This window comes from Petromyzon marinus, chromosome 11 (assembly GCF_048934315.1).
Source record: "Petromyzon marinus isolate PM22_M1 ecotype Great Lakes invasive population chromosome 11, UKy_Petmar_22M1.pri1.0, whole genome shotgun sequence".
NCBI classification, from domain to species: Eukaryota; Metazoa; Chordata; class Hyperoartia; order Petromyzontiformes; family Petromyzontidae; genus Petromyzon; species Petromyzon marinus.
Genome location: NC_133677.1, coordinates 8,606,200 through 8,618,333, shown reverse-complemented (window position 1 = coordinate 8,618,333; position 12,134 = coordinate 8,606,200). Strand labels below are relative to the sequence as shown.

Below are 12,134 nucleotides of genomic sequence, written 5' to 3'. Positions count from 1 at the left end.
GGATGGAATGTGTGCTTTACACAAAAAAATGTATGTATTTACAGCACAAACTGTTTTTTAATGGACTTAACAAAGACTAAAATTATTCCACTGCCAATGTTTTCTTGTGAAAGCCCAAGTTGGATAATAAAATATTCCTTTCAAAAGGATACTTTAGTTTTGCCAATTAATATTACCATATGGATCTATCAAGCATCTCAATTCTACCGCATCTCAAGACGCTGTACAATAATCAGGACATGCACAGCATGGCGAACCACCAAGAACAGGAAGTGTAATATAGGTAAAGACAGTAAAGTCATATGTAGGAGGGAAGGAAAATAGACTTGAACAGGTTCAGGGAATTAGCAGGACGGATGGCTGGGGAAAGGAAGTGCACCAGACGATGGGAGCATCAGAGAAGAATGAGTAACCTTAATTCTAGATTTGAAGCTTTCGTGACTGCAAGGATTCATACTCTTTGGTTCTATTCGGTAAAGTCACGTAGGTAAAACAAATTAAAATAAATTGAAATAAAATGAAAGAAACAATTAAAACACGACGGGTCGCGGCATAAAAAACACGACGTTTCGGAGGCAAAGCAAGCTTCCGTCTTCAGGTGGGACCAGTCACAGCAAAATCACTTGGTGCAGCCATTTTGCTGTGACTGGTCCCACCTGAAGACGGAAGCTTGCTTTGCCTCCGAAACGTCGTGTTTTAATTGTTTCTTTCATTTTATTTCAATTTATTTTAATTTGTTTTACCTACGTGAATTTACCGAATAGAACCAAAGAGAATGAGTGACCTCTCATTGACCTGAGCTTGAGAAAGGGTCGACAACAATGTCACAAAGTAATGGTTACAAAAAAAAAACCTGTATCTCTTGGGATGCGAACGTGAAGTGATGCAATTTGAAGACAGCAGAATGGTTACTTACACAGGTATTCTCTGCTTTTTAACGAATCGGAGTCGGGGTCTTCTCCCTAAACAAAGCAAGCACAGAGGCACAAGTGTGCGCAAAGTCATAAATGACCGAAGTACAGAATAAGGATTAATATTTGGTCGTTTGTACTGGCTGCTTGGAGATCACATACACTGAGCAATGCGCTGATCAGAATCTAAAATTCCAGGGTACATTTCATTACAAATTTAAACTGTAACATTTCAGTGTGACCTCCACGCGTTCGTCAGGAATTCACCTTTCTGAAAGAAATGTAATTGTCATCAGAGCCACACTGCATTCGCAAGATAACCTTCTATTGCGAATTTTTTTACGGAAAAAAAATATATAGTTCATGCCCTACCATCGTAAGTGCGTTAGGTTCCACTCAGCATCTCAGCCAGCGGCACAGTGAAATATTTAGTGCTGCGTGCTGGGTTCAAAGGTTTTATTGTGCAAGTCTTTGGAACAGGCATAGAATTTAGTGCAGTTGTGGAGGGAACCAAATTTTATTCAAACAAAGATGACCATTTAAGAGCAACAGCCAGGTGGTTCAGAGGTCCGAGCACTGGGCCGGTAATCCAGAGATCCTGGGTTCTTAAGGGTAGCGAGTCAATGGTCTCAGCTTGGTCACCACAAAGAGTGAGCAAAAATCCATCACATTAAACTTAGTTCTGCATTTAAGTTTCACAAAAATTCAAGATCTTGAAAATTTTAAATATCAGTTTGACCAAAATACAACAAACATCAGTCTCTGTAGATGGGTGTGTGTGAAAGTCCTGCCCCCTGCTGCGTGGCCCAGAGGTTACTAAAAGGGATCTCAGAATTAGTTCTGCAATATCCGCTTCCATGGGCCATTCTCTAAGATACCGGGTGCACCGATCAGCGACAGTTCAGACTGGATTCTTCGTCTCATGCCACTGACACGAAGAGCACAAGTGGGGTAACATTGTGAAAGACGACACAAGTGACACGGAATGCTCCCGATGCACAGCTCCTATTCAGTTCCTGAAACTTGCCTCCATCATGGATGCCTCGCTCCTCCTCTTCTTGTCAGCTTTGCTGGGTTTTTGTAATGCCTTCACGTGGCTCGCCGCCACAGCAAAAAAAGCACTGTTGACGTCCCACTCTGCATCCTGCTGTGGGAACGCAAGGAGATGGCAGTGGTTAAAAAGGGAATTACAGTAAAAAAAAAGGATACAAAAATACGAATAGGTTTTACCATTTTTGGCAATGAAACAGGTGTTCAGATGTTCAAACACCAAACATAAACCTTTTGCAAGGAATCAAGTCTGCACTAACCACACACAGTACTTGTCGGGAACATGCTAACAAAAGCATGCTCTTTGAAACTCGTTGGTCTACACCAGAGAGAGACAGGCTTCTTTAGGGCCTAGTCTCACCAGTGTCAGACCAGAGAATGCCAAAAGGCGAACAGTAACAGTGGTGAGACGAGGCCCTAAAGAAGGCTGTCTCTGGTGTAGACCAATCAGTTTCAAAGACAATGCCATATATTATCAGAGCATGTTTTTGTTTGCATGTTCACCAAAAGTACGTGTGGTTAATGCAGACTTGATTACTTGCAAAAGGTTTATATTTGGCGTTTGAACATCTTAACACCTGATTTATTTGCCAGAAAGGGTACAATCTATTCTTATTTTTTCATACCCACCGAGCTAGAAGCTGTTTTTCAGACGCGACCCGCCCACAAATGATAGCTCAACATAAGTGGCTTAATTTATAGCAGCCAAGGTGATTCATTACGAACAATATTCATCACACTCGCTCGATAACTCTTGCAGTTTTAGTCATCTTAGTCGCACACAGCTGTTTGGATATTATAAAACAAATCTGAGTTCACTTTTTTGGTAACAGCATTGTTTGTGTCTAACTTGCACGTTTGTTCCTTGTTTTTGATCACACACGGCAGACGATGTTTTAATTTCACTACCCCTTTGATAAGTCTTTTCAAAAACACAACAGAGCAGCTTTTATGTCCTGGTTTAAAAGTGGACAATGATTTACTACCTAACATTTGATGCAACGAAAATATTGCGTTACGTTTTTGTTGCATGAGAAAAGTCCTTAGCAAAAAGCAGAGAAACCGAACCCTACAGGGAAAGGCTCTGGAATCTAATAAACAGGCTGTCACAAGTAAGATGAAGAATGCTTCTCAATTTCCCTCTTACTCAACATTCTTTAGCAGTGAAGAGGATTAGAAGGATATTCCTGGTAAAGATCCTTTTTAGTTTCTCACACAGTGTTACGCAAATTTATGTTTGCAGGTGTATGACTAAGTATCCTTATGTATTTTTCGATTTAAAGCTTTCGTGACTGCAGGGATTCATATAAATAAAACAATACAATTATCACAACGTTTCGATTGCAACACAAGCAATCATCATCAGGTGCTGTGGGCTGCAGACTGTACAGCCCTCTCTACGTGACTTTGCCGAAAGAACCAAGAATATGAATTCTTATGTAATAAGGAACGTTACTGGTCTGCCCGCCGGGCAGTAAAAGTCAGTCACAACCCTTTCTTCAGCGATGTTTGTAAGGGCACATTATGAGTGATATAAAATATAATACCATTTGGATTTATACGGCATCCAAATCCTTAAATATTTAACAAAGTCCCTGTATATCCTTATTTCGTCTGTATTGCTATTTTTTTTGTCTACACTTTATCTACAAACATAAGTGTTATAACAAACAAACTGTTTCCCTCCAGTTATCATGTGAACATTAACATTTCTCGTGCAAGGTTTTCACAAATTGTGATTTACACTTAAGAAATATATGAAAACCCTTTTATTCCATTTTTAATAGCAAACAAATGGAAAAGAGTGCTATGAGATAATCCACAGAGTCGTGGCGCGTGGGCAGCGATCAGTGCTGGTTGCGGTGAACACAAAGCCAGTGTGTGGACACGCTCAGACACAAGCATGTGACTAATAATGACTCCAAATAATAATCATTCTCCAACCAATTAATTTATTTTAAAAAATGTGGGTTGCTGCAAATGGAAAATCTACAATTTTAAAACAACAGAATTTATCAAAACCATTCGGGAGTAGCGGGGAAAAAACGTCCCAGGCTGTCTCCCATGTGACTCCCTTCTTCAGAACGGAGAGGGCTGTACAGTCTGCACACAGTATCTATTGAAATAATTTGTGACCTGCCTCAGAACATTAACAATGGGCACACATGAGAACTGTTTAATTTCAAATCATAACACAGAATGAAAATCCTAAATCTCAAGAGGATTAGTTAAAAATGCTTGCGTGCCATGTACTACCAGACATTGCCAAGTCTTGGTCATATCTTGATGACAAGTAAACAATGTTCTTTTACAAATCCTTCCATATTCTTGGTTCTTTCGGTAAAGTCACATAGAAGGGAAATAACAAAATACAAATAAAACAATAAAATTATCACGACGTTTCGATTGCAACACAAGCAATCATCATCAGGTGTGAAAACCACAGCAAGAAATTTTGTATTTGTATTATTTTATTATTCCCCTTCTACATGACTTTACCGAAAGAACCAAGAATATGAATCCCTGCAGTCACGAAAGCTTAAAATAGAAATTTAAATCCTGCCATGTTTAGGTTTAGACCATGGGTCGGAAAACCAACATAACAAGAAAAGCCATTTTTTTAGAATTCGGTAAAGAAAGATTTTTTAAGAGCCGCAATGCTTGTGAATTACGTCACAAAGCAGTGCTTAAAGACCCCTGGGCTAAACAGTGTCTCACCTCTCCCAGCTCCGCTGTGCTTTTTCCTCTTGACTTTTTGGTTTTTGATTTCCTGTCGGCCGAGTGTCTCCGTCTGCTGAAGTCGTCTCCATTTGTCTGTCCGCCAAAATTTGTGTCACAGTTCCTGTTCAGACCGTTAAGAGCCTCCAAGTTTCTTTCCACCTCCTCCTCCTCTTCCTCTTCATCTTCCTCTGCATCCTCTCCCTCCTCCCCTTCATCGTCATCCGAAGAGGAGTCCTGTAAGAATGACATGTGATAGAGGCAGTGTGCTTAGCATCCATTGAATTCGAAGTGATCCAACACCCCTGCACCTGACTTATGTAGTAATGGACAGTCATGACACTTTCTTCAGTAATGTTTGTCGTATACAGTAGAGAAAGTGTTCATTTTGAAAGGAACGCGGGACAATCATTATTTATTCTACCGTAAAAACACTTTGCCATAGGCATTGTTCGTCTTTAATTTGTTGTCCTTTCCCAGCACCTCCGATTAATTATCAAGGTTGGCTATGTCTGGTACGAAAGAACATACATACCAAGCAAAGGAAAGTCAACAACATCAATCGGAGAGGGAAGAGAGTTCCAGAATATAGGGGGCAGCAGAGCAGAATGAGCCACCTTTAACCTATACTTTTTTTCATCTCGATCAAAAAAACCCCTTTCGTGAATGAAATTGTTCACTATCCTAACAGCAATGAGTGGTGGGTCTATATTTAAGTTGTAAACAAAGGCAAAATGTGGTACTACTGTACCCAATGTTAAGAGTGACGGCATGTTGGAGGGCAAAGCCTAATAAGTCCTAAGGCCTTTTGTGCTATGCAATTTTATTAAGGATTGGGACATACAAGCTCGTACACATTGTATTGTTTTGGTTGTTGATTGTGTATATCTATATGTAGCAAAGATGTATTTTTAAGTGGCCACACGTATTTATGATCTGCCAAATAGAGTTCAATGTCTCAACGGGCAGGCCTCTTTCAAAAAGTATTGGACAGTCCAGAGCATGGGAGACATGGACAGGTTGTCGCCCCGAAAAGGCTCATCGGCACAATGCAATCGCCTGTGCACTGCCACGGCGTGCCCAGAGAGTTGTGCGGTTGAGGAGAGCGCAGGGAAAACCGTGGGGTTCCTTGTTCGCTGTGATAACACACAACGGTGCTCATTTACAGGAATACAAATCTAACATGTTCAACGTCCACACGTATCTCCGTGCATGTAGATCCGTTGATATTCACATGCATATCCAATACGATGCCAATTCACATGCTGAGTAATGTTCCTTGCTTTTTCGTGAAAACGTGGCGACGTTCCCCCATCGCTGTCGACGGGCAAAATGCCAACGTAATTCATATTCTTAGCTCTTTCGGTAAAGTCACGTTGAAAGGATGTTTCAAGAGTTTCATCAAGAAGCAAATCTGGACGTGCTATTAAGTGCACATACTTATTACACCTGCCTCTATGACCGGACGCACACTTGCAGACCCTCATCCACTCCCCTGTGTAACAATTTTTTCTCACAAATCCTTGCACTCTCAGCTGTTCTGTCATTATCGAGATGCTATGTGTCGTGTTTGACATTGAACATAAATAAATCGTGCCCCCGATGACAGCAGACCTATTGAGAACGGCTATGGAATTCTCTGGGCAGGCCACAGCAAGCATGTGTGACCATCTGTTTGCACATTACTAAACATGCATATTTGCACAGGAGCGATCGGTACAAGAGATTAGAAGCTCTAATCCAAGCGGTAGCAGGCACATGTCATTGCTGGGCTTGCAAGGGCATTTCTTTCTCAATCATTTGGTGAACATGAACATGCGTTTGATTTTTTTCCTGCCCGCTCATGCAAAGACACTCGCTTGACACGAGGGGTAAATGTTGCACACAAGGACAAAGATCCCCCCCCCATGTAGCCTTCAACAGACTTTGGGGGCAAGTGCTGTAAGCAAGCACATAAGGCTGGCACGGCACATGAGGGGCTGAGCCGACTGAGAGGTCGCCACTTAGGTTGGCCACGAGACGGGAATCGAACTTGGGTTGCCGGGTTCATAGCGCATGGCACCGACTACACAAACCTGTGCAGTGAACCAAAACACGTGTTTAACTTTGCATTTCACTTTGTCCAAACACAAGCAGTGTGCACTGGGATCTGAACTTGGCAGCCCGATTCTACTGTCGCTACCCACGCTCGCGCGCACATTCAAAACATAGACACACACTCCAAACAGAAGCCTTGAGAAACCTGTTAAACCCACTCACATTCTGGAATTCACAAGTTATCTAACTACACAAAAACGTGTGCAGTGGACTAGAACATGACTAACATTGCATTGTACCATAGCCAAATCGAACCAGTAAAGTAATATTATTAGTGTATTATTTACCGATTGCTTAGTTACTTTGACGTTAAACGTTAACCAGTGAACATTAACCAGTGACATTAACCAGTAAACATAAGAGGAGCTGAAGACCATACAAATGATCAACTAATTTTCATTGGCAATAACTACGTGAGATGATGGCAATAATCTAATTACATTTGAAAAACGCCACCTTATAAAACGTGTGATGTCAGTGCTGTCGAAAGGTATTGCATTTCTACATAATCCTTTGTACGAATGAAACATTCACAGCTGGAACAAGAAGTACTCCTTTGGATGATGTGTTATTCAATCATATCATCCATAATTATCTTTAAATGCAGCGAATAGGCAACATTACGCTTGCAGATGATTGACATGCCTACGTGTAGATTAATTTACAAATTCCTAAATTTGAGTACTCATTCTTATTACAAAGTAAAGTTTTTCAAAGTAGAAAAATTCATAGCATTATTACAGACTTCATTGAACTTGCATATACCATTAAATGTGATATATACCCTCGTCTGTTTACATACTTGCCTGTATGTTGAACTTCTTTCGCACCGTACGTAGCCAACCGTGGTAATCGGAGGTGCTTGTATAATAATATAATCAGCCTACATCTATTTTGATATTCCTGATTATTTCGGTAAAGTCACGTAGAAGGGAAACAATAAAATACAAATATAAAACAATAAAATTCTCACGAAGTTTCGACTGCAACACAAGCAGTCATCATCATCATCAGCATACCGAAAGAACCAAGAATATGAATCCCTGCAGTCACGAAAGCTTTAAATCAAAATCTATTTTGATGTTTGTGACAATTTAAAGTTGAATGGTTTTTAAAAGTAATAATAATTTGCACCAATTAGGCGCCTTTCACAATGTACATAGGCGTCGTGCATGCAAACCATAAAGATAATACAGAAATAACTGGTTGGTAATGTATGGGCAATTGGAAGTTTTAAAAAATGTTTAATTTGTACGTGCCAAATTTTGTTCGAGGAAATAATATATTTGTAAATGTAATATTGATTTATACTGGTACACGGTTTTCAATTTCTTTCGGACATCAATTGCTTTGGACTAATTTATATTTGGCTGTTTTTCCTCCAATTTATATTTTACTTCATTGTTGAGTTTGTTTTTACACGATTGATTCTTATAACCCAGGTCACTCTCGCATATCAGGCTACCTTTGTCTCAGGTTCTCATCTGATTAAACAAAAATAGACTTGAAAAGCAATGAAAGGCATTCGGATACAAATCGCTTCAGTCTTTTGTAAAATCATCTACTGATTTCCAGGAGCCTGGCATACAGTGCTCCCGCACACATGTGCACCACATCTCTCCAAAGCCCTGTGCTCTGTGCACATGAGTTATTTAACACATTGGCTGGATTAATGGAGGGATCCTGAAGGCCTGGCTATAAAATGTGTTCGCAGAAGTCTGTTGTTGTATGCATAAAAACATATCTGTGTGTGCACTGTAAACGTGTGTATTTACTAGAAGCAAAGGCCAATTATTATAATTGCGATTGTAATTTTGTAGTCTCAATTCATTCAAATTTCGTTCATTCTAATACTTATTATCACTGTAACTGACATTGCGTTTACGCACTGCACTCGGATAATGGCTACCTCAGTTGAATTCCTGGCCACGGCTAACATCAGTGGCGAGTGGTATCCGAACCGGTCCTGGGCTCATCTCAACAAACCCCAAACCCACACTGACCAGCGCAGGGGTCGGCAACCAAAATAACATGTCATTTTTTTCGAATTTGGCAAAAAAAAAAATTCACGTGAATACGAGACGGCGGTTCTTAATAAATAACATCACGAAGCAGTCCTTCATGAGCTGCATGCGGTTCCAGAGCTGCAGGTTGCCAACCCCTTGCCCATGGTGAACTGGACTTCCATGGTGAACTGGACTTCCATGGTAAACTGGACTTGCATGGTAAACTGGACTTCCATGGTGAACTGGACTTGCATGGTAAACTGGACTTCCATGGTGAACTGGACTTGCATGGTAAACTGGACTTCCATGGTAAACTGAACGTCTATGGGGAATTGGACTTCCATGGTAAACTGGACTCCCATGGTAAACTGGACTCCCATGGTAAATTGGACTTCCATGGAGAATTGGACTTCCATGGTAAACTGGACTCCCATGGTAAACTGAACTCCCATTGTGAATTGGCCTTCCATGGGGAATTGGACATCCATGGTAAACTGGACTTCCATGGTAAACTGAACTTCTATGGGGAATTGGACTTCCATGGTAAACTGGACTCCCATGGTAAACTGAACTTCCATGGTAAACTGAACTCCCATTGTGAATTGGACTTCCATGGGAAACTGGACTTCCATGGTAAACTGAACTTCCATGGTGAACTGGACTTCCATGGTAAACTGGACTTCCATGGTAAACTGAACTCCCATTGTGAATTGGACGTCCATGGGGAATTGGACATCCATGGGGAATTGGACTTCCATGATAAACTGGACTCCCATGGTAAACTGAACTTCCATGGTAAACTGGACTCCCATGGTCAGGGGTCGGTCGGCATCCAAAATACCAACAAGAGCAATTTTTTTCGAATTCGACCCCTGGACCAGCGTCATTAAGTATGGTTCAACAATCACATCCAGCAGGGGACTGACAAAAGGGGTGTACGTTATTTATTAACTTATTATACTTTATTGCAATATAATCATCAGCCTTGAGAAATCAACCACTACATGAAAACCTCTCCAAGTGATTGCAATTCTCACGATCCTCTGATGCGATGCAACCATCCACTTGGCACTTGCACACAAGCGGATTAAATAACTCCATTCCCTCTGTGGATATTCTCTCAGCTGCATTTAATTTATCGGCTGCCATTCCGTCATTATCCTTCACCACAGGACATCATCCCTGCCCAACCTCACTTATTTTTATGAACAGTTTGATTTGTTTGTTAATTTGCATATATTCTCTAATCAATGTGTTCATCATTCTGTCCCTGCATGAAATCCAAGCATTGTTGCAAGGCAGTAATTCAAAAAGAACATGAGCTGCAATTTATGACTTCACAACTATTGCATACCGAAACTTTGATAACAAATGACATAACTAAGTTTATTTATTTGTACAGATTGATAGTATCTCCGGATCTCCACATGCACACAAAAATCTGTTGTCTCTGTCGTATTCATAAGGCATGCCCACATTTTATGGGAGGACAAGCCTGTTTTGTTTTTCACATTCACGAAAATAAACTTTTCAGTTTCTGCATATTCCCAATACGCCTTACACCAACCCATAATGTGCCCAATTTCGTCAGAGCTCAGTAGCTCAGCTCCGTAGAGCTTGGATAGTGCTTGGATGGGCAATAGCTATGTACAGCGATGTTGCCTGGCAGGGAGCAGTGAAGCTAACTCTATTGTTGTAATGTCCTATACGCACCAAGTCAATGTTAGCCATGGCCCGGGAACCAAACTCACATTTGCCAGTTTTGCAGTGCACTGCACCACCACAATCTTGTATATGATATTTAAAGTAATTTCAGCACCAAAAATAACCTTCTTTGGAAAGGATGAAATATCTTCCTGTAACAACCAATGCCTTTGTAATGTGTTCCATTATCCAGGAGTTACCTATCCAACGGGGGATTGGGCAATCCGTGTGAGAATCAGCTGACCACCTTTATTGCAACACGAGATAAAAGCCTTGGAGGCCACGGGGCACATGAGCTCATCCATAGAATGCGAGTAATGTGCTAAAAAAATAAAAAATTTGCTCTAGAAATAAAATCTTGGCAAGACCAAGGCAGGTGGATTTATTAATTATTTACAATATACTCTGCTACGATCCCAAAACGGAAAGCATTACTTATCGCCTTTTCACAACACAGATTTACACTGTGGTTGGAGCATATGGAAACCTAGATAATACTGTTTTCTAAGTGTACTGTCTTTACCAAGTTCTCGGGAATGCAAAAACAAAGTTTGCCAATGGCATGTTTCCTGCAGGCAAAAAAAAATACAAACGAAAATACTTCCACAAGCTCGACCGAGCAACTTTAAGTCTACATTCCAGCAGCAATTTTACGCAACAGACAATATTGCCAACCATGGCTTCATGCAATTCAACATGAGCAATGTGTAATTCCATAAGAGATGGTGTGGCTATGATTACTTGTCTCCTATACCCGATTTGTTTTGATGAAAAAAACTAGCTTCATTTCATGAAATGTTGAACTGGTTGTTCTAAGAATACAGAATTTTTTTATTTTAGTCTACAATAACATTGCACAATCATTGAATAATACATTTTTTTACGTTCCATGATATATTAATGCACAGCTAAAGCAAGCGGCCCGCCACACCGTCAGTCACGGGGGTTATTTGACCAGAGTTCATAACAGGTTTGGTATGTGGAGTGGCGGTGGTGGGTACATTCATCTCCCTCGCAGATAGGGTACAAGCACAAGCATACACTTCAAGATTCTTTCGCAACTTCCTTCATGCAGCGCGAGAGAACCGCTCCGTCAGTGCAAACAGACGAAGGAATTTCACATCGTGTTCTCGTTCGGAAAGGAGGGGGGGGGGGGAAAATGTCAAGGGCAGGTGAACTGCTTGAAAACGTCACGATCCCGCTTCATTTTCGCCGTACACAATGAACGCATGCTTGGGCTCATTGCGCAATGATGTGTTGTCAAACCCTGCGTCGACATATTTTGTACAGTTTATTCGTTTGGTCTGCGTAAAAAAAAAAAGCGTCGCGCACATTTATTCCCGATTGCGTAAACACACAATTTAGAAATTAGACAATGTCCATGATACATTTACGTGTATGTGGTTCGTCACTTTGGCAACAACGAGGAACTTTCTCATTTTAAACAATGCTAATTAAATAGCCAAAATTGACTCCTTGCTAAAATCAGAAATGCACGGTGCTCAACTCTTAGTTTTCAGCCCCGGCACCGAGTGTTAGAAATTCCACATTCCTATAGTGGGCACCAGCCTCTCATCAGGGGATGCGCCACTGACGACAGTGTTCAGGGGTAGGCGTCATTGGCAGTCGTCTGGAGTGAAATATTTCG

General features: G+C 40.9%; 1 protein-coding gene across 5 annotated transcripts in view; it reads right to left on the bottom strand.

The window, feature by feature from the left end:
• Positions 1–12,134, bottom strand: part of LOC116941255 (uncharacterized) — a 66,213-nt gene that overhangs the window by 29,359 nt on the left and 24,720 nt on the right. For 4 of the 5 annotated variants that reach the window (XM_076066354.1, XM_076066355.1, XM_076066351.1 and 1 more), the window contains exons 4-6: positions 4,680–4,916; positions 1,935–2,058; positions 917–958 (exon numbers count right to left, since the gene is read on the bottom strand). In XM_076066354.1, coding sequence (XP_075922469.1) covers positions 917–958; positions 1,935–2,058; positions 4,680–4,916 — 403 coding nt within the window. The remainder of the gene's footprint in view (positions 1–916; positions 959–1,934; positions 2,059–4,679; positions 4,917–12,134) is intronic. The other variant, XM_076066353.1, reaches the window with a different exon arrangement.